This window comes from Drosophila albomicans, chromosome 2R (assembly GCF_009650485.2).
Source record: "Drosophila albomicans strain 15112-1751.03 chromosome 2R, ASM965048v2, whole genome shotgun sequence".
NCBI lineage: Eukaryota > Metazoa > Arthropoda > Insecta > Diptera > Drosophilidae > Drosophila > Drosophila albomicans.
Window position 1 is genome coordinate 13,195,152 of NC_047631.2, and position 26,147 is coordinate 13,221,298.

The following is a 26,147-nucleotide window of genomic DNA, read 5'->3' on the forward strand; positions in this document are numbered from 1 at the left end:
GGTATTTTTATTTAAGTGCTGTAAAACACTATAATTATTAATTTTGGCTAGCATAGTAATAGCTACCAACAGCTGTTCTCAGTTAAATTATTATCGCACGTGTAGTTTTTGTTTTGCAAATAATTTTGTAGTAAAATGAAACCTAAGCCGCAAAAAAACCAGGGTAAAATCAATAAGAAGCAAGCAGCCAACACTGGAAAATCAAGCCAAAGGCAAAACCCCAATTTTAAGCATAAATTCAAGCCGAAAAAGGAGGCGACAGTAAGCACATACTATACATACATACGTAAGGTAAAGCAACAGGCTGGCACGGCTCAAAATTTTCTGCTTCTCTTTTAGGAAAAGAAACCCAACAAGCCGGAAATAAGAAAAATGATACGCCAGAAGAAGGCAGCGGAGGCCGAGGCGGAACGCCAAAAGATCAAGCAGGAGAAGGAGGAGCGCATTAAGGCATATAAGAAGCAGCGTCTCGAGAAAACCAAAGTGATAAGCAAACGCACCCAACGCGGGCAACCACTGATGAAAGATCGCATGCAACTTTTGCTCAAGCAGATTGAAGAAATGAAGCGACATTAAAAGAGCGAGGTGAGTCAATCAAGGCCATATACTATAGTAATTCGACATCAAATTCGACACTTTTGCGAAACTTCCGCACACGCTTCAAATTAAATTTAATGCAACCTGTAATAAATTTTCACGCCCTTTCACTTCCGGCCGTGCGCAACCCTTTGATTACGCGCTGATTCTTATTCTGTATGCTCGACATAAGTGTGTTATATGCAAATTTTGTAGTACTGCAAATTGGTTTTTTGCCAAACACTTTGGGGTCTTATCAAAGAGCATATTTTGCTTCCTGTGTGCAGCTCCTGCCGTCAACCCTTAAGGATAAACACGTCAACTAATTCCCGCGCGTATTCAAAACTGGTCGACAAACAAAGCAATTTGTTGCCATCAAAGAGTCTATTGAGTTTGCAACTTTTCACTGATACATTTTGCATAATAATAAAATTTAAGTTTTATAGCCATTTCAACCGTATCCTTGCAAACGCTTTGGCAGCATTTAAATTTTATATATATTGATAACCTCGAAAAATATCAAAGAAAAAATGTTCCTATAAGTTTTTATGGTCCTATATCACTGTAATTTTGATAACATATTTAAGCTTAAATCAATCAAAGTTTATTTCATATGCTTTATCAGCGTTTAAGCTTAAGGTGTGGTCAATTGTTTTTATTATATTTTTCGTCTAATTTCAAGGCTATCTTTAAGAAACTCAAGAAATATCCCTATGCTTCTGATTTGATAGCTTCTTAAAGCTTAAAATTGTACAATATCAATTTATTGATAAGTTTATTGATATCCACAAATATACTTGCCTATAAACCTAAAGCTTTATAATTTGTTTCTCTAGAAGTATCTATTGTATGCTCGAAGGTTCATAAAAGCAATTAATTAAATGAGCTTACACTGCAAGATTCACTGTTTTTCTTAAGGTAGCATCCTTAACTAAACCAGATTGACAATGAAGCGAATTTTTCCTCATATAAATTTCTTAACTTTTTGCTTGACATTTTATAATAATACATGTAAAGTGTTATTGGTATTTTACACGCTCTTTAAAGTTTCATATTTATTGCGTTAAACATCAAATAAACGTCCTTCCATCGACACAGTGCAATAATCGCTGTTGTTTTTGGATGGCATCCTTTAGCTAAAGCCACCCGCCCCAACCCCTTGTCATTGACAACCCCTGCACCCAGAACCGGCAAAATAACAATCAGCATGTGGTCTCATATCCGCAGCGAGCGTTCAATGCAAACAAACGCAATTTTACTTTTGTCATATTTGGGATATTGCAAAACTATTGCGTTAACCCTTTGCTGACTGACATCCTGGGTGGGTCGCGTCTCGCACATCCTTGGGGCAGCGCGATGCGATGACACAAAATCGCACTAAATCAAAAATTATACTTTATACAAATAAAAACGACGGCGTCGTCGTCGTCGTCGTCCTCGACGTTGCACGCAAAACAGCGGAAGTCCTCGCTATAGACCCTGTGGCCATAAATCTCATATAGTTAAATATTGAATTACGTAGGATGTAGGACGCAGAGAAAAGGGTTTTTCGTATTTTCAATTTTGTGGGTCAAAAGGATGCTCATACATATGTTCATACGATGCGAATTCCCTTCTCCTCGAGAGTTTTCTATTCCGTTATTCCCAGTATGTGTGACATTTTTGGCCTGCGTTTGTTTTGTTCCATCTATTTAACAAAAAAAATCTGAAGTTATGAGTACTTTTGTGCCACGGGAGGGTTTCGAAGCGCCGTTTATATGTCGATAATGAATAGTTATGGTTATTTAACGCCGAGGGGCGAATCCTGCATTAAGGATGCTCGAGGCATTCACTTGAATGTTTTGTTTAGGTCGCTTATAATGCAATTTATGCATGTTTATATTAGTCGCATTCATTGTGAGCACTCAATGGGTTAACACACTTATCATCAGATTCGCGTTTCACTGATCACAGAATTATGCGAAGACGGGGGTTTACTTTCTTCCATTGTGTTATTGCTGAGCACGTTCGACGTAATTCCCAACAGTTGATAACAGTTGCTCTATGAGGTCATCACATTTCAATAAAATCTTCGGGGCTTTAGAATATTTAAGAGCATCACATTGAAGCAGCATGATTCAGTCTGTTTGGTGATTTTGTTTAAACAATTTGATCATTTAAATTCAATTTCAATGAAATACTTCAAGTTCGAGTGGCTTTTGATGATCGCCTTTTTGCTGTGCATTGGCGATATTTTGGCAGCACCGAAGCGCAAGTCAAAGCCCAAACCCAAATTTCCCATAAAGTTGCCAAAAATTAACATAAATATTCATCATAATAGTAAGTTTGATTTTGGATTCTAAATTTTCAACTATATTTAATAAGAATTTCTATTTATATTTACAGATATTCACATTGGTTGAAGGGCAGCTCGTTCTACAAACTAGACATAAAGTATTTGGAATAAGTTTCACTTAAGATATTTATAGCTTCATCCCTCTATGTTGGGAGGTTTTAAGTATATATAAACAAAAGAAGCGGAGTTTAATGAGTGCAGAACTGGGCATTCAGATAAATCTCTAGACCCATTTCATAATAAAGTTATGTTTATCTTCTGCAAATATTTTGCCCAGTCTATTCAAATTGGCGGCATAACTTACCGGCTTTTTGTATCTTGTTAACGACTTGGGCGATGCTAATTAAATTCCTGCAATTACAAAATAAAAACAAACAAGACGCAAGCTTGAGCTTTCGCTTTTCGTTTTCGCTTTCAGCTGCCAATGCAGATAAAAAATCTGGCCCCAAATTAACACCCAGGGCGGAGGAGTTTTTGGATTTCGACGAACCGTGAATTGTTTTGCCAAACAATTCCGCAGGACGAAGTTTCCTCGCATAGTCCTCACATAAATTCCGGTCTGCAAGGAAGTCGCATTTCGAATTGGCTGCGTTATCTTGGCTAAAATATTAACGATTTAAGCTTAATTACAAATGGGTGGCGACGTTGCCCGCTCGCAAATTAACTGCTAGCCGCCCAGGGAGGAGAGACGCAAATGGAGACTCTGGGGGAGTCTGGAGTAAGTCAGTTCGCCAGCCATTAGGGTAATTATTTACAACAATTTCAAAATTTAACACATGAACACACACACAATAAAATGGCGGACCGCAACAACAAAATGTTTTGCATGCACTTTTCCATGTACTTTTTCCAGAGTGTAGTAGCTCATAAATAATGGGAGGTCGGGCTGTAAATCAAGCCGAAAAAGGCGTTCCCTCAATGTGCATGTAAATTTACAAATTTTTGAACAATTTGCAACACTTTTTGGCGAACACGCGACCAAGCGAATAAAAAGCGAGCAGAGCAACCCCTTTGCGCCCGATGTGCGCATAAATTTCAATTAAAATTGAAAAGCCATGAAAAATGAAAACCCCCGAATGACAAAAAGTTGGGTCACTTTCGAGTTGCCCCATGTGGCTGGTTTTTCGATTTTAATTGCATGCAGCAGGTGCAGGCAAGCATGAAAGTGGCTTCAACGGTCTATGGGGCGTGGCACATATTCGAAAGTATTTTTTAATTACCAAACAATTTCGAGTATTTCACAATAATTGTCAAATTGGTCAAACTGTTTAAAGTGTGCAAGCAAAGGGTAAAATCAAGGGGGGAAGGGTCAAGCAAGTGTTAATTTATGCAAATGAAAGTGAGCGGCAAATTGAAATTGATGGCAGCATATTTCACACTTCACTGGAGACCGAGCGAATCCATCAAAAATAGTGCGATAGTCATCGGACAGCAGGACCAGTGGAAACTATAAGCTGACACTAAAACCATTGAGGCACTTGAGCTTGGCAACAAAGCAGCGCACATGGCATCATGCTTAGGGGTTGATCCGATTGGCGATGCTCTTTAACTTTGCTTTGCCGTGACACGTGGCGCTTCCTTTTTCACACGCCAGGCAAAAGTACAGTCGACGCCTGGCTCGCTTGTTGGCAAGTGTACCACTAGTGTCATCATTATATAACCTCACAAAACAACATAACACAACACAACACCACATAATTCACTTCCGGTGCGTAGAGTTGTCATCCCTTGTGCTCGTTCGTGTGTTGTTTAAAGTCGCATAACTCAAAAATTAAAGTGACCATGCGACAATTTTCAATTTTGAACATTGTCCATAAATCAAATTGCGTTTACGAGTAGCCGCAGGACATCATGCGATGTCAGGACATGTCCAAAAATTACTTCGAGGGGTGTCTCGAGTTCAAAGCGCACAACTGCTTACACTCTTTTGATGAGTTTATTGAAAAATTGCGTGACATTTTTTTTTTTTTTTGTTTTGGGTGGTTTTTGAGCCTTTTTCTTAGGCTGTCAACACTTCGTCCAGCCATGTGTGACAGTTATGAGCATTTCCAAATTCAATTTAATCAAAGTTTTTTTCGGGGGCATCGTCAAGTGGCAAAAAAACAAACAAATAATCGCATTAGGCCTGCCTCAGAGAAGCACAGAAAGAGACAATGCAATTGTTGTCTACGGATTTGTGGCATGTGTCAAAAATTTCAAGACACATGTGTCCATGTGGACTATTCCTATGATTAGCAAGCACTAACGATGATGCTTGCGAAATTCAATTTTTAAATTGGCCCAGCATTGTTGTCCTCCTCCCAATGTTTGGGCCATAAATCTGTAAGAAGTCTTAACATGTCAGCGCCACTTATTTGCTTATTTCTAAACATGGTCGGACTTTATTCAAATGCCAAGCTCTCTTCCATTGAAGAACATGCAACAGGAAACGGGAAATGGCAACTGGGGGACATCTTTTGGCTTTCTCCTTTTGACTTGGCTACAAATTCCTTTGGCAAATCCAGCACAAAGCCGGTGACTTTGATTTATAACAGCGGGGCGTGGTATTTTTAATTTACAAACCAAGGCAATCCAGTGTCCTGTGCAACCCTTTTCCCTCCTGCCTACTGCTTTCTGTCGTCTGTCTGCATAATTATCTGTGTGTCTGTGGCAGGGGCGTGCGTCTTGTCCTCGACTTGCCACGCAAATTTATGGCCAAGAAACATCTCATTTAAATGGCATGCGTCTTAAGAATTCTGCCCACTTTCACTTTGTTTAATGAGTTTTTCTCTATAATTGCCAGCATTTGTAACTGCTTTATAATGCTGTCCAGTGGTCAGTTTGATTAATTTGCGGCTCTAGAGAACATCGATTTGATTGTCCCAACTACAAATCTGCTTCCAAAGTCAAACAAATGATGACTGCATCAAATATCCCGGAGAGTGGAGAGGGAGATGCCACTTGAATGTCGTCAACATGACAATAACTTTCAGTAGTAATTTCTGTAAAATTCTACGACTTCGTAACTAATTAGCGCAAACCATAAAAACAATGAGCGTTGCGGGCGCGAGACGCGAGACCACAAAACTGTCGCGCAACCCTCAGGGCAAGGATCAGAGGACGAGGGCTGCCGTCGTGCACCCTTACCGCAGTTGCTAATGAACTTTGACGTGATGTGCGATGACGCTGACGCTGAAGCGCACAGGACGATGACGACGACTACGATGATGATGATGATGGCAAAGGATGCGGCGTCAGTCAATGTCAACAAGTGAAAGTCAGCCAGCCGCCGAAGGGAGAGGGGATAACTTTGAAGCGATGTCGTTAAAAGAGCATAAAATGCATTAAAATTAAAAACGTGTTAAAATGCTCAAAAATAACTTGTTGTCCTTAAGATTTTAATGAGCTCTTAATGAAGCGCCACAAAAGTCACAGAACACCAGCTTCAAGCTTCATAGGTCACGCGTCGTACAGTCGAATAATTTGCGCCTCATTTGTTGTGGCGTCTCTCGCCTTGTTGCGTAGTTTAAAAAATCGTAAATTATAAACAAATTTTTAATAATGAAAAAAACGCAGAAAACACAGAGTTGGGCATATGCTGTCTGTGACTTTTGTTGCTGCCCATAAATTATGTAAATTTCCTTCAAAAATTAATAAAAAAAAGCGCAGAAAATAGGAAAATAATAATATGAAACCAATGGTGAAATGTGCCTCTAATAAGGTCTAAGGGCAAATGGTCACACACACAACAACAGCGGGTAGTCTGCACTTTAGGGGGCGTGGCCGAAACGCCTGTGCTCTTTTTTTGTAACCTGAAAAATATGGCTTTATTTCACATTTTGTAATTTGTTTTTTTTTTTTTTGGGTTGTAAAATGCGTTGAAATATGAGTAAAAAATTGCCACATTTTCCAGGGGCCGGCAAATGGATTTTCTAAACACAGTTTTTTATATTAGATTTTTCTGTCCAGGGGGTTGATCAGGCGTAAATCGTGGGAATGGGCAATCGGAAAGTTAAAATTCACTCGACTGTTTCAAAGTGAGCAGACAACCTGCAAGCTTCCCTAATCACACATACCGTAATCATAGCCAAGCTAAATACATTCTTTTTGCGGGATCCGAGAGTATCCAAACATAAATTAAACATCAGACATATGCAAAGGCGTAACAACGACAACGCAGGTAAAATTTATTGGACGAAAAAAAGTGCGCAAAGAAACTTGACAAAAATCTACACTGTGCAGCACGAACAAAATTTATTTTAAAATACTATTCATTTCTGTCTTAATTACTTTTTGTCTTAACTTAACTTAATTATAAGTGAGATATTGTATTTTAAATGTTGCGAAACTTATATTTCATTTGACGGTCTTTTGATATTATAAAAGTATGGATATGTAATATAATGAATTGATATTATTACATATAATATTGACATTTTTTAAAGAAAAAAATATATTAGTGTAAATACATTCCTTATTCCAAGATAGAATTTCAAAAACCTTTGTAATAACAATTAGAAATGGAAAAAATTAATTTAAAATATAAAAAATCTTATTTATATACAAGTTTTTTGTTCAGAGATTTCATTTACATATTAAATAAAAAAAGGTATTTCAATAATTTAAAAACATTTTAAGCTTGACAAAAATGTTTTCTGAATTTATGCAGATTCTACCAGAAATTCATTTGTCGCCAGCGCGTTGCACAGTGTAATTAGGATAGGGCTGCTTGTGTGGCAAAGACACGCAGCGGTAAAAGCCACTTGCAACTCGTTTTGTGGCGGCGCTTAATTTTTAATGCCAGGCCGTGAAAATTTATTGTAGCGCCACAAATTTGAGTTAATCTCTGTGTTGCCAAAGGACTTAAAAGCGGCAGCTACGCACGGCTGATGATGTTGCAAGTTTATCGGGTGGTTTTCCTATGTCTCTAATGGAATGAGAGGGCTTCGAAGTTAAGTTTGCTCCGGTTGAGACTGTACTCACTGATTGGCGTACAGGACGTGTCGCGTTGTCTGTTTAAAGTCCCAGATGAAATCGACGCTGATTTGATGCCACTTGCCACTTGCTGCTTGCTATTACAGCTGGCAAGTCAAAGGATTTGTCCAAGGGGCCAGAGGTGTGATAAGTGCTTTTCTATGCGTCGCATTGCTTTGTTATGTCTGCCACTGAGACGGCATTCCGTTGAGACATGCTTCAATTTGGTCATCAATCAATTGGCAAACTAACGAGCCGCATTTCGATGCCATGTATGTGTGTGGCATGCCTCACACATCAGCATCCTGCATGTCCTGCCGCACACAAAAAACCGAGCACGTAATTTCGCTTAGCCGTGCTGAGCTTTTCAACTTTTCAGCATTGACCATGAGCGATTGGATGACTGGAGAGAGTTGAGAGCCAAATTGAAAGTGAAATTGAAATTGAAGTTTAGTCAAAAGGGGTGAAGGGTTTATTTGGCCGCTATAAATTACACAGCCACGCCCATAGGAAAGGCTTAACGGCACCATAAATATTTATTAATGAAATTAACGGCACCGTTGCCTGAGACAACGCACAAAATTCAAATATCAACGCGAGCTCGTTCAAATAATTAAAATTCATGTTCTCGCTTCGAGAATTTCTACAGTTGGGGGTCGCATCTGCTGGGGAAAGGCGATGGGAGTTGGGTGGGGTTGGGCTGGATGAAGCTATGATCGCTCTTTGGAAAAAGCTGATGATAACGCAATTTTCAAACGCCATAAGGCCATTAAAAGATGGAGATGCAGATGGAGTTGGAGTTTGTGGAGCCCGCTCCAAAACTCATGCTGAGGCTACGGCATCTGGCGTGGATTCAATGAACGCACAAGTACTAAATATGAGTTGGCGAGGGCAGTTAAAGAAGTTGAAATTAAGGGGTTTAATTGTGTAGAATAAGTTTAGTTTTCTTCAAAATATTGCAAAGAATCAACTATTCTTTAGAAAGTAAAGAATTCGATTCAGATCATTGCAAATATTCAACTATTCTTTAAGAAGTAAGGAATTTGATAAAGACCAGCAAATTCCGATTCTATTACATATTCCTTTAAAGCGATTATTTAAATGCATTCAGCGACTTACATTATTGCGTTTTATATCCTAGAATTTATTTTAAGGTTACAAAAAAAAGGTAATTATTGTTATAGAATTACCTTTCGTTGGAGTTTGTGAAAAAAATAAACCAAATAAATACTATTATAAAATCATAAATTCTTGAACTTCAACTTGACAATATTATTTATAAAATATTTTTGAATTTACTTGGAGAAATCTTGATCAGAATCACAAAAAATAAAGCTTTATATATTGAACACATATATGACATATTTTCTCGAAATTTCGAACTTAAACATAGCTTTACTATCAGCAAGCATTGCTTATTCTATTTTAAAATAGAATATTCGATGTTTAGCTTTGTTTGATTAATGTCATGCATCCATTATTAAATTGAATATTCTGGATTACATTTTTAAATGTCTTTCATAGCCTTTAAAGTCTTTTCTTTTAACAGCAACTTTGTTGGCTACCCCCGTGCCCACATATGGCTTTAAAGGGTTTCAACTTGAACTGCAGCCCATTTGCATATGTCTACACATAATTTACAAAATTATAAAATTATAACCATAATAATTACGGCCATGAGGCGTTGGAGGAAACGTGTCGCTCCCGCTGTCTCTGTTGCTGTGGCTAACCAAAATGGCGGCTGACACAACAGTAAATGTATGTGTGTATGTTGGGGGGCGTGGTCATGTGCCATCGTATGTGGTTAAGTGGTTTTCCAGGTTTCCCAATGGGTAACTCGCGCTGAAAACTGAAAGTGGCGCCCATTTTAATGAGCAGCAAATTCAATTTAACCATTGTTCATTTGCAATTCATGTATTTTCATTTCAATTTCCATTGCAATTGTCTTGGCCCCGACGCTGTTTAACTTCAATCCCAAGGGGCGAGCTTGACAGGGGGAGGAATGGAGAAAACGGGAGCATTTCATATGCGGCGCATTCAATTAAATTGGCATAAATTATACGCTTTGTGCGCAGATCAAAAAAGTTCTTCTACCTACTGCGGAAAACTACTGGGCATCGAGCGGAGCATAAATCAACCGCTTTTGACAGCTTCAAATGCAAATCAAATGTAAAGGAAACAATTCAAAAACATAAACTTGTCGACCAGCCAACAACACGGGAATTTCGGGTCGAGTTGTTCCCCAAGAGAACAAAATAATTGGAGGGGGGAGGTAGAGAAAGTCCTTGCCACATTGGGCACGCTCTGACTTTCAAACAGCTCGGCAGCTGCGGATTAGCGACGGCGTTTACATGTTAACACTCCACTCCACTCCATTCCACTCCACTCCAGTTTAATTCATAGCGACGCCAGACCAAAAGATATTACATTTCAAAGCAATAAAACGCGTTGCCCTTCCAACGATTTGTAGCGTGTCCAGCACAACATTGCTTCTTATCTTTTATTCTCGTATTTTTTCTCCTCATTTTAGCCACGTTTCTGTAGATTTTTTGTGGTAATGAGGTGCTAATGCTCTGTGCGTTTTTTCCTAGCGATTTATTGACCTTCTAATTGTGTTGCCTGCTTTTAGGCGCCTGCATGGAATATCTGATTATTGCAACAGCTGCCCAAGTCTTGAGTGCGTAAATCAATTTTATGACTTTTTAATGAAAACTTCGATAAACAGTTGAAGCCCTTGCTATATCTGTGTTATGCGCATGTATTTTGTAAATTTATAACTATTACTTACACACGATTAAATAATTTTGAGCTGTGATCAATCGTTGTTCTGTCCCTCTAAGATTGATAAACTTTTGTGCTATTGCAACGCAAATTGCAATCATTTGTTAAGCATAAACCCTTTGCGAACAAAGCAAACAAGGGTGCTGTGAATCTCTCTCCTTTCTTGCCTAATGAGCTGGCCATAAATGGAAATGTCGTTTTTGGGGCCATAAAAATATTGAAGCTGCACTCGGACTTCTTCTTGGCTCGTCTTGATAAATGACCAAACAAATGCTCAAAGGTGGTTGGGAGGGCGTGACGAAAATCCAATCAAGTTGTATAAATATTCAGCCGGAGCACAGACTGGACAAGTGTCCATTGTCCATTGTCCCAATAACAAAACTAATATAGAAATTAGGTGTGTAATGTGCTGAGCGAGCTATAAATATTTCTTCTCTATTTTTTCTGCCTTGACAAAATATTTGCAAAATGCCAGCGAGTTAGGGTAGTTCCACTTTCTATGTGGATCTTTCGAGGGTGTCTATATCAAGTGTTTGCCACATCTGACATTTGTCATCATGATTCGGCCATAAATACAAACTGCGCATTCATAAATAAGCATTCATCCAAGCGATAGACTTATATGAAAGTTTTCCTAGTGTTTCCCCAAGTTTTTCGCTTATGCAGCAAGTTACGCTACTTAACAGATATTTTTCCGTTTTGCTGAGCAATTTCATTCCTGACTCGCCAAATGTCGAAAGTTGCAAATTTGCTGCAATTCTTTTCTCTGGATGCTTGATTTTTCAGGGATTTTCAATTATCATTTTACTATACATAGAAAGCAAAAAAAATAGAAGCTTATTAACATCTTTGCTGAGATTGATACTTTGTAAAATTATGCGAGAAATTTAATAACAAAATTATGATTTTAATATTATTATTATTCGCTTATATTGATGGTTTGTATCTATAGATTTACAAAAATATGCAAGAATTTGAATTCTTTTATTAATGTAAATGAAATATAATTTCGATAAAATTTATGAATTTTAAAATTGGAAATATGTAAGAAATCAAATAATGTTTTGACATTATTGGGAAGCAAAAGTCTTTTTCAAAACGACATAAAATGTAATATAAATCTTTTTCACATTTCTATTTGAAAGATTCAGACATACAAATGATTAAAATATGACTAAATTGCTTCCTCAAAGCTATTTATTCTTCGGCGAATTGAAAAATATCTTAAACAAATCTTATACAGATATAATGATAGTTTACTCTATATAGTTTACCTTTCAAAACAACTATTTTCTGTGTTCTTTAATAATATTAAAGTAATGTTAACAATCTCTTTGAAATAAAACTTCTCTTTCATCAAATGCAGATTCAACGCTTGTTAAATCTATATTGATTATTATCATAACTTTCAATTTTACAACAATTTGCTTTGTTCTTGAAAATTATTGAAGCAACAAAGTGTTCGTAATAAATTCTTATCGTCTATCAAATTCAGACACAATGCTTGTCAAATGTGGTTTGAATCGAACACTTAAATCACCTGCAAAGGCAAATTGTTATCAAAAGTGAGCAATGTCTTTGCTTATCGTTTGTTGTCCTGTCGTCTACTCCTTTCGCTGCCTCTGGGCAGGAATTCTAATTTAAATTTTATTATGGAGTTGGAGTGTCTGGCTTTGATGTGTGTAGCGTTGGCATATCAAATGTGAAACTATCGATAATGATGTTAATGCATTGCACATGAGCAAACAAACGTGATGAGAGGCATCGGTGAGGGGTGGGGAACGGGGTCGGAGTCGGAGTCGGGGTAAGCATAAGTACGTTGGCAACCACTTAGAGGCCAAACTCAAGCGACAGCCGCAATTTCAACTTCAACTTCAGCTTTCAGCTTCAGCTCCACAGAACTTAATTAAGGACGGTTGAGGCGGTGCCTCATATTTGTCAATGGCAACCAAGCAGCCGCAAAAGGCAAACAATCATGGGTAACACACACACACTAACACATGCACACATCAATCGCCTGTCGTCTGCAAGGATGCGTGTGTGTGTGGCAACCCTTTAGCTGGTGCTTGCAGGATTTCATCACTCAGCCGCCTGGTGACGTGAAACTATTTTAATGTGTTGCAATTAAATTAACATAAATTTCGAGACCAGTTAACGCAGCGAGCGCAGCCTTAGAAGTTTGTAATCCTTCTGGCCGTCTGTTTGATTTTGATGGCACACACGTTTCTGTTTTCTGTTGTTTTTTAGCCCAAAAAAAGGGTAGAAGGAGGTCCTTTGGCCTTTTGTGTTGACGCATCGCATGCAAATCGCACCCAAGGCCCAAGTTGATTGACGCCACACGACGCGTTAATAACTTTAGCAACGCCCTTGTCCTGCGGCACACTTTGATGACGATGACGATGAAGAACACGCCACGGCTCGATAATGATATTTTTGGTGATGATGATGATGTTGCACTATCTGCAACTAACTAGAACTATGCTGTAGATAATTATAGTGTACGCTGTGTGTGTGCGTCGTCGTTGTCGTCGTCAGTCGCTGTTTGTTTTAAATCGAGCTCTCCTCTATTTGTTTATTATTTAGCGCCAACCCATTTCTGGTCCCAAACTCTGTGTTGTGCCTGTCTGCTTGTCGCTTATCCTTCGTGTCACGCAACCCAATTATTTTGTACAAACATGTAACTGTTAATTGGCAGCTTGTCTCTTGGGTGCGACATCTCCTACTCTCTATCGTTGTGTTTAGCTAGTTTTGGCCCCAAGCCATGAGCTGAGATTGCTTTGGCTGAAGGGATTAAACTTAGTTCTCCAAACTTGCATTGAACAATGAATTCCTTACAAAAGAAAATGATGTATTATTATTGTAAATGGTGGGAGTTCGTAAAGGGTTTCGACGGCCAACTAACCATAAACAAATAAAAGCAATTATGCTTAGTATTCGATTGAGTTCTTCATATTAACAAATCAAATTTACATAAGAGAAATCGATTGGAGGTAGCGCAATCCAATCTAGCGTCGTAGTTCATTGCAAACCCATATATCAAACATGCAAATTCTAAAGGCTACAGATACATTTGTATCTGTCGAATGTATCTCGCATTTGTATTTGCATCTTCATCACGTTGCGCTGAGATGCTCGAAAGTGATTCAAATTGTAATTACGAATAGATACGCTACTTGCTTGGCTGCTCCCAAAGCAATTCGCCTGTCATAGCATAAAAATGTTAAACTATCAGATACGCGTACTTACCAGATACTTGTATCTTGTAGTTGTAGCTGTATCTATGCGTATGTGTAAGCACATACTTGGCTGCATATGATTTATGATGCAGACAGTCGAATGCGACGCACTACGCGCTGTTTTGGCCCAAAAAGATTTACGACTACTTCACTTGCAGCACAAACACAAATACACACACACACGCTCATACAATGAGTATGCAAAAAGTGCGCAGTGGCAAACAGGGGGAAAAACTGAAAGCCGTGATAAAGCAGCAAACACTCGGTGCTAAGCTTAGCGTGTCGCACAGACACAAAACCACACACAAACACACACTCGACACACACACATATGAGATGTGCTTAAAACTTTGACACGAGTCACGAGCAACTTTAAAGCCAATTACAAGACATCAGCATGCTCTAATCCTGTGCAATTTTCATGGCGATTTTCTGCGCTGTTGAGCATGCAATGCGTCTACTCTTTGTAAGGACAAAACACAAAACACAGTCCTTATGCAAAGCGAGCTGCTCTTTAAGCATTTATGGCGATAACAAAACGAAGACTGTGAAAGAAATGGCCAAACGGACATCAATTGTTTGGTCTAATTGCCGCTGGCCAAGATAAGCTTTCACTACTAATGCACTTGCCACATCGAACTTCGCATTTAATTTGCGTCCATTAAGCGCTATCGCAAATTGGGCAAAAGTCAAAGATTCAAGAGAGACATCAGTTGAACCCTTAGCTTATATCCTGCTCCATGCATCCTGTTGTCAAATGCCATAAAAATCATAAAACTATTCAGTCGTGTTGGGGGAGAGAGAGAGAGAGAGAGTTGGGCAAATGCTTCTTTGTCTGGCGTCGCTAATAGAGTTTCGCAGCGCGTTGCCAATTTCACTTTTCCGCTGCCAGTTTCGCTTTAAGGAAATCATTTTTATTATATCGAAGCTTTTGTAGTTTCCGTTTGCTTTGTTTAGTTGTTGTGCTGCTGCCAGACATGCTGTCTGTAGTCGTCTTATCCTGAGTATCCTGAGATGTATCCTTAAGTGCAGCCTTGTCCATTTGCTTTGACTTTTTGCGAATTTTCGCCGAAAGCAACGAGTTGTAACGAGTTTCTCTTGCATCCTTGGACAGACGCACTGCAAGATATCCGATATCCGCCATTTGAAGAGATTAGTGTCGAGTGCGCTTTGATGGCTTCATTGTCCTCCAATTTAATGATACTACAACAGAAAAAACGAATTTGTTCCCCATTCCAGAATAATAATCAAATAAAATACGAAGTAGCTGTTGCCGTGAGCCACAAATTAGCATTCCGCCCAAAACATTTTGAGGCAGTTTCATGCACCACTTGAAAATGTCACAACAAGCAAACACAAGACCCCTCGCAACTTGATTGTAATGAGAGAATGCGACGCGCTAATAACTCAGACCAGAATAAATGGGGAAAATCAAATGAAAACAAGTGAAAAGTTAGCCATAAACAACGAGCAGGCATGTTGCCTGCAACAACAAATTTAAAAAAACTCAAGAGACTCGAACGGTAACTGGGCAGCAAGGGAAAGGGCGGAGCACCCTTCGGACAGTGCTCGCATTTTTAAGTAGACGAGTAATTACACGTTTAATTGCGATGGGCCACGGCTCGACGGCGCCCAAAAATATGCTACGAAAAGTGAAGAAAACGAAGCAAGAAAAAAAAAACGAAAAGTAAAATGTACTTGAAATTCAGACATGGAAATTAATGAAAACTGTTGAAGAAATTATGCAAATTTCTTTCTGTTTTCTTCTGTTTTTTTTTTCTTTCGTTTTTTCGTTTTTTTTTTGCAAAGGGGTCGCGGCAATCCGTATCCGTATCCGCATTTGCATCCGGGTCTATTTCCTGTGTTTTGTCCAGCATCTCATTACGTGTGCTGCCTGCAAAAGCAGCGAAAAGAAGTGAAAGTAAATGGAAAAGCGAAAAGTGTAAGTGAAAGTTCGATTTGTGCAACAACAAATTCACTTAGCTATGCGGAGTGTCCCCATCTTCATTCTCAGCCATTACCGCCTTGATGTACGCACATTTTTGGTTCCATTTATTAGATTTGTTTCAATTTCCCTCCCCTCCCATCATTCTTCACTCAACCTGGGAGCAAACTCAACCCAGCTAGGGGTTGTTTCCCTCCCTCTCTATCAAATTGTTTTATTATTTTTTTAACGCGCATTTGCCTGAATTAGTAATTAGCATTCGCAGGGGGAGATGTCTGAGTAGCGGGTTTTGTTGTTTTTTCATCCTTCATCCTTATTTTGTATTTTTCCTTCTACTACTGTTGTACAGACTGCATAAGTCTAGCATTTTTTCTGCGTTTGTAGAGTAAAGAATCAATTAGAATTTGCTCTTAAATAAAGGGATAAACTATTCTGTTCTTGATTGAACTGTTGTTTTATATGTTGATGTTATGTTAATTATTACTTAATCCATACTATTAATTTTAATTTTTATTCCCATCGAACAAGTTCTACAAAGCGTTGACTACTTTTAGGACTAAAAGCTGAATGTCTGCAGTGAACGAAGTAATTTTGCCATAAACATAAGTAGAGAAACAGTAAGCCATATTTAATATAGAAACTTAGTCTATTTAGTTCAATAACAAATTAAAAGACAAATCAATTTGCTGCACAATGATGACTTTAAAATATTTTTTTATTATCTTTACTTTACAGCGAATTCTATAGCCACGCTTCACCTTAAGTCTACCCCGCAATTGAGTTGTGTTCTCTAATTAATAAAAATGTTCTTACGCTCGTTGCACTTGATCCGCTGCCCATTCCAATTCAGGATATTCCAACGCAGCTGACCGATTTGTTTGCCAAGTATTTTAATTATGAATGCGGTGCGTTGTAATGACTTTGTATCTTTAGCTAAGCCCTAAAGGCATTTGGACTCGGTTCAGCTGGGGAGTTTCTCACGTATTGTTTTGATTGTAGACAAGAAAAATGAAGAGTCGACTTATCAATCGACGCACAGCAGCCTCTTCAAGGATTAAATGATTAATAAAAATTATTATGGTTTGGTGCGATGCGAATTTGTTGCTGCATTTATTTGACAGTCATTGCTACAATTTGAACAATTGCGTACTAAAATATTGAAAAGGCCATAAGTCACGCACAGTTCCCCTCTAACTGTGGCATAAAAATTCAAATTATAACATAAAAATGCAGTTGCCACATGAGTCAAACGTACGTACTTTTTATGACGCAAGATGCGCGTGTCGTGGCAGCACATCAAATTGTATAATATTAATTTCTAATTGCATAAATTTGCCAGAGTTCGCCTCGTTATACTGAAATGTACTATGTACCATAATGCTTCTCCGTCTGTCTGTTCTTTTGTCGCCGACATAAACTGGCAATCATAAAAATTAAAGCGCTCCAAGGTGTTTGCCCTCGTCGTGAATCAGGATTCCTAAAGCCACATCTTTACCTTAGCTTCTTGTTTGTTGGTTGGTCTGGCCTCGTGTCAGCCATGTTTTTATTTGGCCGTCGCAATGCCACACAAATAAAAACAACCATCAAATGTCGAGTTAAAATGTTTTATTATTTGACTTAATGCTCGACGACCTACCAGAGACAATTGCCGAATGGTTTATTATTTTTTCTTTAGCTCTGCCTCACGCCGATAGCCTGCCGCTTACAGATGTTTGATGTCTTTGCAATATAAACATTGTCTTTCGGGCATCCTGCGGGCATTCTTAACGGCGCAATATCTCTCAAAATGTTATTAAAATCGCATCGCAGGCGTGCCGATAAGCGGCTCCGTCGGATTTATGTTACGTTTTCCAATTCGCATTATTTTGATTTGCTGCGGTTCACTGATCAGCTAAGAATTCAATCCAATGTACAGTAGTCTATCCAAAGTCAAATTAGACACGCTTTTTGATTACCTATATAATCTTAACTAATGACTTGATAGTGCAGATGAAATTAAAATATATTTGTCGCTCAGTTACATATTCTTATTTATATATGTATATACTCTATAGGTTTTTATATATTTGCATTTACAGTTACACCTACTTTTTTTCTCTATTTCAAATATAAAGGGTAGAATTTAAACAACTGTGAATACTTATTATTAGCCCAAAAATGAAATATTCGTTATGAAATAAATGTATGCTTTGTTTATTATGATATACTCATACTTTTATAAAACCAATTTGTATTGAGCTTCCATTAGTGTTGCTGCTCATTCTTGAATATCACCGGGGGCCTGGTCCGCCTCAAATGTAAAACTTGCCACTGCAGCTCCAATCATGAAAAGTAGTGCCCAAGAGAAGTTCATTTTGCTGAATATACAAAAGCCGCGATATCGCGTATCTTATATACTTTCTTGCTGCTTAACGCATTAAATTATGAATTAGAAGTGGTTAATGATATACTTCACAGTATAATATATTAATTTTCTAGGTATAGTATATCGAATGCAACTTTATTGATTATATAAGTTTGTAATTTTCTTGTAAACAATTTTGAACAGTATTGATTATTGTAGTTTGAATATTTATATGACTGGAAAATATATATACATGGATAAAGTTAAAAAAATAAGAGCGCCATACATTTTAAAATTCAAAATATTTTGAGCATAGGGCACCTTGTAAAGGAAAACCCAAATTCTAGATTCATCCTTGTATTTAAACATTTCAGAAACAGTTAACAGAAAACAGTTAGACAATAACTATATGCTGTTAATCATTATTGAAATACTATTGAAACACATTCTGCATTTGAATTATTCCAAAAGTTATATTTTGTATATCAATATACTTTTGCGTTTAAAATATACCTTAGAGTGCAAAACATACCAATTTGTAAACCAAAGCAACTAACTTTTTAAACTATCGCATTATTTTCATGATTAATAAAGTTTTTATTATAAGTACTAAAAATCTACTCTATCTTTAAAATTACGCAGGGTTATCGGTTAGTGGACGTGATAAAAATCTAAAGTAAACTTCATATGCGTAATAAAAAAAAAAAAAATCTGTATGATCTGTTTATTTTGAAATACTCATTTTTGTATTTAAAAAATTTGTATTAGGGTTTAATTTTTGTTGCGACTCATTCTTGAATATTACCGGGGGCCTTGCCGCCAAACTCCAATGTAAGTCCTGCCACTGCAGCTCCAATCATGAAAAGTAGTCCCCAAGAGAAGTTCATTTTGCTGAATATACAAAAGCCGCGATATCGCGTATCTTATATACTTTCTTGCTGCTTAACGCATTAAATTATGAATTAGATGTGGTTAATGATATACTTCACAGTATAATATATTTGTTTTCTAGGTATAGAATATCGATTGCAACTTTATTGATTATATAAGTTTGTAATTTTCTTGTAAACAATTTTGAACAGTATTGATTATTGTAGTTTGAATATTTATATGATTGGAAAATATATATACATGGATAAAGTTAAAAAAATAAGAGCGCCATACATTTTAAAATTCAAAATATTTTCAGCATAGGGCACCTTGTAAAGGAAAACCCAAATTCTAGATTCATCCTTGTATTTAAACATTTCAGAAACAGTTAACAGAAAACAGTTAGACCGATAACTATATGCTATTATTCATTAATGAAATACTATTGAAACACAATCTGCATTTGAATTATTCGAAAATGCTTAATGCATTAAATTATGAATTCGATGTGGTTAATGATATATTTCACACTATAATTTATTTGTTTTCTAAGTATAGCGAGTGCAACTTTATTGATTATAGAAGTTTGAAAATTTCTTACAAACAATTTTGAACAGTATTGATTATTGTAGTATAACATATGTGGGAATGGGTCTGGCAACGCCAATCTATCCCCTATCGATGATATGAAGAAAGGAGTATCGATTGAGAAGGAAGTCGATACAAGAGACTTGGAAGATGACTTTTGTGACGACGACGAGAAAAGCAAGACGTGCTAACGACGACCGCGACGTATATTTTTAAATAATTAAATTAATAAATAACGTTAACGACGAAAGTGTGAGTCTGGCAGGTAGTGATGAAAGATTTAAAACAGCAGAAATACCCAGTGTTCGTGAAAAAGAAAATAGAAGAAAACCAAATACAGCTAATTCGACAGTAATGGAAAGAAATATTGAGTTCGCTGCCGCAGGCAATGGGAACGTGCCAAGATTCGCTCTTAATTTTCGAGATATCGAGGATTCAATTCGTTTGTTCAGTGGCGACGATACATTATCAATCGAAGTGTGGATTAATGATTTTGAAGATATGGCTTCTATAATGCAGTGGGACAGCTTACATAAGTTTATATTTGCAAAACGATCTCTTAGAGGTTTGGCTCGTATGTTTGTATTAAGTGAGCGTGGCATATCAACGTGGCAAGCATTAAAACAAGCACTTCTTAGTGAATTCAAAAAGACAACGAATAGTGCAGAACTTCACAAACAGATGAGTGAAAGAAAAATGAAACGAAGTGAAAGTGTCTTAGAGTACTTACTGATAATGAAGGAACTAGTAACGCGTGGAAATATAGATGATGAAGCTATTATGCAATACGTGATAGATGGTATAAGTGATCGAAGTGTTAATAAATCTATATTATATAATGCCCGAGATATCAAAGAGTTCAAAGAAAAACTAAAAGCGTACGAAAAAATGAAGGGAAAAGTGAACTATGTGGAAAACGATGATCGTTCAAAAAATACAAATAAAAAAGAACAGTGGAGTGACGCAAAGGAAAAATATGACGACAAAGATAATAATAAAAACGCTATAAAATGCTATAATTGTGGCGGCAAGGGACATGTTTCCGAGAATTGCGATCATAAGAGTAAAGGCAAGAGATGCTTTAGTTGCAGAATCTTTGGTCACATTTCGAAAGATTGTCAAAATAATAACAAAGCCGAAAGTGAGAGTAAACCTAATATGCGAAAAATTGTGGACGAAGATTCAGTGATGTACAAACGAGTGAGAGTTCAAGATAAGAAATTTGTAGCCTTCTTTGATTCGGGAAGCAAGTACAATATCATGAATGACGTTTCGTACAAAAGTTTGAACAGCTCAGTCTTAAATAAAGTGAATATTTATTTAACGGGTTTCGGATCTAAAAATAAAATAAAACCAATCGGATCGTTTAAAGAAAAACTATTAATTGACGGTGAAGAATATGAGACAGAATTTCTGGTGGTTACCGCAGAAATACTTCCCAACGAAATAGTTTTAGGTGAAACTTTTGCTAAAAATGCCGAAATAATTATAAATCGGTATGGTTTAACAGTTCGAAAAGTCAATAATAACTCCAATAACAATAACAATGAGGACGATGAGGATGATGAAGATAATAATGACGAGGACGACAACGATGAAGATGACGACGATAATAACAATGACGATGATGAAAATGACGAGAACGGCGACGATAACTATAATGAAGACGATGACGATAATAACGACGACGATGATGAGAACGATGAAGAAGAAGATAACAATGATGAACACGAGGACGATGAAGAAAATGATGATGAAGTCGATGTCGTCGAAAATGGTGATAAAAATATTGACGATGGCGATGAAGAAGATGAGGACAATGACGATAACGATGACGACAATAACGATGATGATGACAATAATAATGAAGACGATGATAAAGATAATGATGACGAATGTGATGAAAATAATGATGATGAAGACGATGATGATGAAGAAAATGATGATGAACTCGATGACGTCGAAAATGGTGATAAAAATATTGACGATAGAGCGCTGAGTGCGATTAACAGTTTGAAATCGCTTATAACAATGAAGCCTGTCTTAAAAATATTCAACCCAAAACACGAAATCGAATTGCACACGGACGCATCGATTGATGGATTTGGTGCTGTCCTGCTCCAGAAATCACCTGATGATGGAAGTGGACACCCAGTATACTACATGAGCAAAAAAACTCCAGATGCTGAACGACGTCTCACGAGCTACGAATTAGAACTTTTGGCAGTGGTAGTAGCATTGAGAAAGTTCCGTGTTTATCTTCTGGGCGAGCATTTTAAGCTCATAAGCGATTGCGATGCATCCATAAAATCGATGAATACCGACGATAACGTATATAGCAGACTAAAATCCATCCAAGTGCAGGACGACGAGTTGAAGGCCATTATTGACGTTCTACGAGATAGAAGCTCTCATAATAATTACTTTATGAAAGGCGGACTTCTACACAAACTTATCGACGACAATGAGTTAATTGTGGTTCCTTTGAGTATGCAACGCGAGATCATTAAGTCAGCGCACGAGAGAGGTCATTTCTCCGTAAAAAAGACAAAAGAAATTATTGGAAGGCAGTATCACACTCCGAAGTTGGAGCAGAAAATACAGCAACAAACCATCAATTCGACGTATCGTAGAAGTACCCATGCTACACGGTTTGAGTTGCTTTTTGACATCAAGATGCATACTAAAGACGACCTCATTTTGAAGCAGATCATTGCCGACGAGATGATTCAGATGTTTAACGACAACAGAGACGAGCTCCGAATGCAGGCCAAACAGCAGATAGCGAATATTCAAGATGAGAATAAGCGCTCCTACAATCTTCGACGAAAGCCAGCTACAACTTACAAAGTCAACGACCTTGTAGCTATAAAACGCACTCAACTAGGAGGTGGGCTTAAATTAAAAGCTAAATATTTTGGCCCCTACCGTGTGACGAAATCAAAACCGAATGATACCTATGATGTAACCAAAGATGCGGTGTTCTATGAGGGACCGAGACAAACTACCACATGTGCGGAATTCATGAAACCATGGGTTCCAGATGGCGACTGCAACGACGACGCATTCGAGGCGAATGAATGAGAGGATGGCCGAGTTGTGGGAATGGGTCTGGCAACGCCAATCTATCCCCTATCGATGATATGAAGAAAGGAGTATCGATTGAGAAGGAAGTCGATACAAGAGACTTGGAAGATGACTTTTGTGACGACGACGAGAAAAGCAAGACGTGCTAACGACGACCGCGACGTATATTTTTAAATAATTAAATTAATAAATAAACTAAATACAATAATAATTAAGGATTAAACTTATGAAATAATAAATAAACATAATCATAAAACCAATCCCACACATATGATATAAAAGTTGTTAAAATGTTAAATTTCAGAAACATTTAACAGAAAACAGTTAGACAATAGCTATATGCTGTTGATCATTAATGAAATACTATTGAAACACATTCTGCATTTGAATTATTCCAAAATATTCCAAAAGTTATATTTGGTATATCAATATACTTTTGCGTCTAAAATATACCTTAGAGTGCAAAACATACCAGATTGTAACCCAATCATATTTTCATGAGTCATAAATAAATATTGTAGTTTTTATTGTAAATACAAAAAATCTACTATATCTTTAAAATTACGCAGGCTATTCGGGTGTTTCGATTAGTGGACGTAACAAAAATCTAAAGCAAACTTTATAAGCGTACGAAAAAACAAAAAAAATCTGTATAATCTGTTTATTTTGAAATACTCATTTTTGTATTTAACAAATTTGTATTTGGGTTGTTTTAGGGTCATTTTTGTTGCGACTCATTCTTGAATATCACCGGGGGCCTTGCCGTCCGCCTCCAATGTATAACTTGCCACTGCAGCTCCAATCATGAAAAGTAGTCCCCAAGAGAAGTTCATTTTGCTGAATATACAAAAGCCGCGATATCGCGTATCTTATATACTTTCTTGCTGCTTAACGCATTAAATTATGAATTAGAAGTGGTTAATGATATACTTCACAGTATAATATATTAATTTTCTAGGTATAGTATATCGAATGCAACTTTATTGATTATATAAGTTTGTAATTTTCTTGTAAACAATTTTGAACAGTATTGATTATTGTAGTTTGAATATTTATATGACTGGAAAATATATATACATGGATAAAGTTAAAAAAAATAAGAGCGCAATACATTTTAAAATTCAAAATATTTTGAGCATAGGGCACCTTGTAAAGGAAAACCCAAATTCTAGATTCATCCTTGTATTTAAACATTTCAGAAACAGTTAACAGAAAACAGTTAGACAGATAACTATATGCTATTATTCATTAATGAAATATTATTGAAACATATTCTGCATTTGAATTATTCCAAAATATTCCAAAAGTTATATTTTGTAAATCAATATAATTTTGCGTTTAAAATATACCTTAGTGTGCAAAACATACCAGTTTGTAAACCAAAGCAACTAACTTTTTAACAACTTATTTGATCGCAATTAAATTTTCATGATTCATAAATTTTGTAGTTTTTATTATAAGTACTAAAAATCTACTCTATCTTTAAAATTACGCAGGGTGTATCGGTTAGTGGACGTGATAAAAATCTAAAGTAAACTTCATATGCGTGCAAAAAAACAAAAAAATATTTGTATGATCTGTTTTTTTTGATATACTCATTTTTGTATTTAACAAATTTGTAATAGGGTTTCATTGGTGTTGCGACTCATTCTTGAATATCACCGGGGGCCATGGTCAACTTCCAACCGTTATAAATTCCTGCCACTGCAGCTCCAATCATCAAAAGTAGTCCCCAAGAGAAGTTCATTTTGCTGAATATACAAAGCCGCGATTTTGTCGTCTCTTATATATTTTTCTTTGGGTTTAACTGATTAAATTATAAATTTTATTAGCGTTTTTTTACGATTTATCATAGCAATTATTTATTCCCACATAATTATTTTTAGTTTTTGCATTTCTTCTGAAAGCAATCTGATAATTATAGCAATTGAATATATATATGCGTTATAAAATAATTTTTTCAATTGCTATGCTTATCAAATTGCTATTAAAAAACTTATACAATTCCGAAATTATATATATAACAGATATGTAACAATTAGTTTATTTATTTTATTTATAATAGTTTGATTTTATTAAAATTGACACTAGTTTCTAAAGTACGTTGGCTTGGTCATTTATAAAATACTAATTAAAAACATTCTGAATTTGAATTCTTATCTAAAGAATGCAAGAGATTTAGTAATAACCTTGATCTCATAATCTTAAAATGGTTGAATTTATAGTGTTTCTTCAAAAAGAAAATTAATAATGTCGTTTTATTTGAATTTCTTTATTTATTTTCACGCTATATTTATAATCTCAAAAATAAAATATTAAGTTCATTTTGCTGAATATACAAAAGTCGCAATATCGCGTATCTTATATACTTTCTTGCTGCTTAACGCATTAAATTAAGAATTCGATACGGTTAATGATATACTTTATTTATACTATCATTTATTTGTTGTATAAGTATAGCGAATGCAACTTTTTTGATTATATAAGTTTGTGAACAGTATTGATTTTTATATACTCATATATGGATAAAGTTAACAAAATATATAAAATTAGGAGTACATGTTAAAATTCAAAATACTTTCAATATTGGACACTTTATAAAAGAAAAGCCAAATTCTGAATTCATCCATGTGTTTTAGCATTTCGTAAACAGTTAACAGATATTTATATGCTATTGGTAAAACAATCAGAATTTGAATTATTTCAAAATATACCAAAAGTTATAAATAGTATATCCTAATACTTTTGCGTGCAAAGTATGCCTTAGAATGCAAAACATACCAGATTGTAAACCAATCATATTTTTATGAGTCATAAATATTGTAGTTATTATTGTACGTACTAAAAATCTACTCTAGCTTTTTAGCAGGATATTCGGATGTTTCAATTAGTGGACATAACAAGAATCTAAAGCAAACTTGATATGCGTGTAAAAAAACAAAAAAATGTTTATGATCTGTTTATTTTAATATACTCATTTTTGTATTTAACAAAGTTGTATTAGGGTTTCTTTAGAGTTGCGACTCATTCTTGAATATCACCGGGGGGTCTTGGACGTCGGTAAATCCCGATGAACTCCTGCCACTGCAGCTCCAATTATGAAAAGTAGTGCCCAAGAGAAGTTCATTTTGCTGTACATACAAAGCCGCGATTTCGATTCTTTTTTATACTTTTTGGCTGCTTAATGCATTAAATTATGAATTAGATGTGGTTAATGATATACTTCACACTATAATTTATTTGTTTTCTAAGTATAGCGAATGCAACTTTATTGATTATATAATTTTGTAAATTTCTTGTAAACAATTTTGAACAGTATTGATTATTGTAGTTTGAATATTTATATGACTGGAAAATATATATACATGGATAAAGTTAAAAAAATGAGAACGTCATACATCTTAAAATCAAAATATTTTCAACATGGGGTAC

At 36.3% G+C, this 26,147-nt stretch overlaps 2 protein-coding genes and 1 long non-coding RNA gene across 4 annotated transcripts; 2 read left to right on the forward strand and 1 right to left on the reverse strand.

Moving 5' to 3' along the window:
• The first annotated feature begins 50 nt into the window (after positions 1–50).
• LOC117573626 (thyroid transcription factor 1-associated protein 26) lies at positions 51–3,176 on the forward strand. 2 transcript variants are annotated; one of them, XR_007955230.1, is made up of 4 exons: positions 51–261; positions 340–585; positions 2,763–2,895; positions 2,962–3,176. XR_007955230.1 is itself a non-coding variant. In XM_034256928.2 (3 exons), exons 1-2 carry the CDS (start codon positions 136–138, stop codon positions 574–576), a joined length of 363 nt encoding a protein of 120 aa, XP_034112819.2. In that variant the 5' UTR covers positions 52–135; the 3' UTR covers positions 577–585; positions 2,962–3,176. The 2 variants fall into 2 exon arrangements, 1 of the variants encoding a protein (XP_034112819.2); XM_034256928.2 differs by lacking the exon at positions 2,763–2,895 and having other exon boundaries at positions 52–261.
• Positions 3,177–17,995: 14,819 nt separating this feature from the next.
• On the reverse strand, positions 17,996–19,514 carry LOC127565838 (uncharacterized). The gene is made up of 2 exons (XR_007955233.1): positions 19,370–19,514; positions 17,996–18,491 (listed from the first exon to the last, which is right to left on the reverse strand). It is a non-coding gene; the product is annotated as an uncharacterized LOC127565838 (long non-coding RNA).
• Positions 19,515–20,786: 1,272 nt separating this feature from the next.
• On the forward strand, positions 20,787–22,712 carry LOC127565914 (glycosyltransferase-like protein gnt13). Its single transcript, XM_052006838.1, has 2 exons — positions 20,787–20,910; positions 21,139–22,712. The coding sequence occupies exons 1-2, from the start codon at positions 20,787–20,789 to the stop codon at positions 22,710–22,712; spliced, it is 1,698 nt and encodes a 565-aa protein (XP_051862798.1).
• Positions 22,713–26,147: the final 3,435 nt, after the last annotated feature.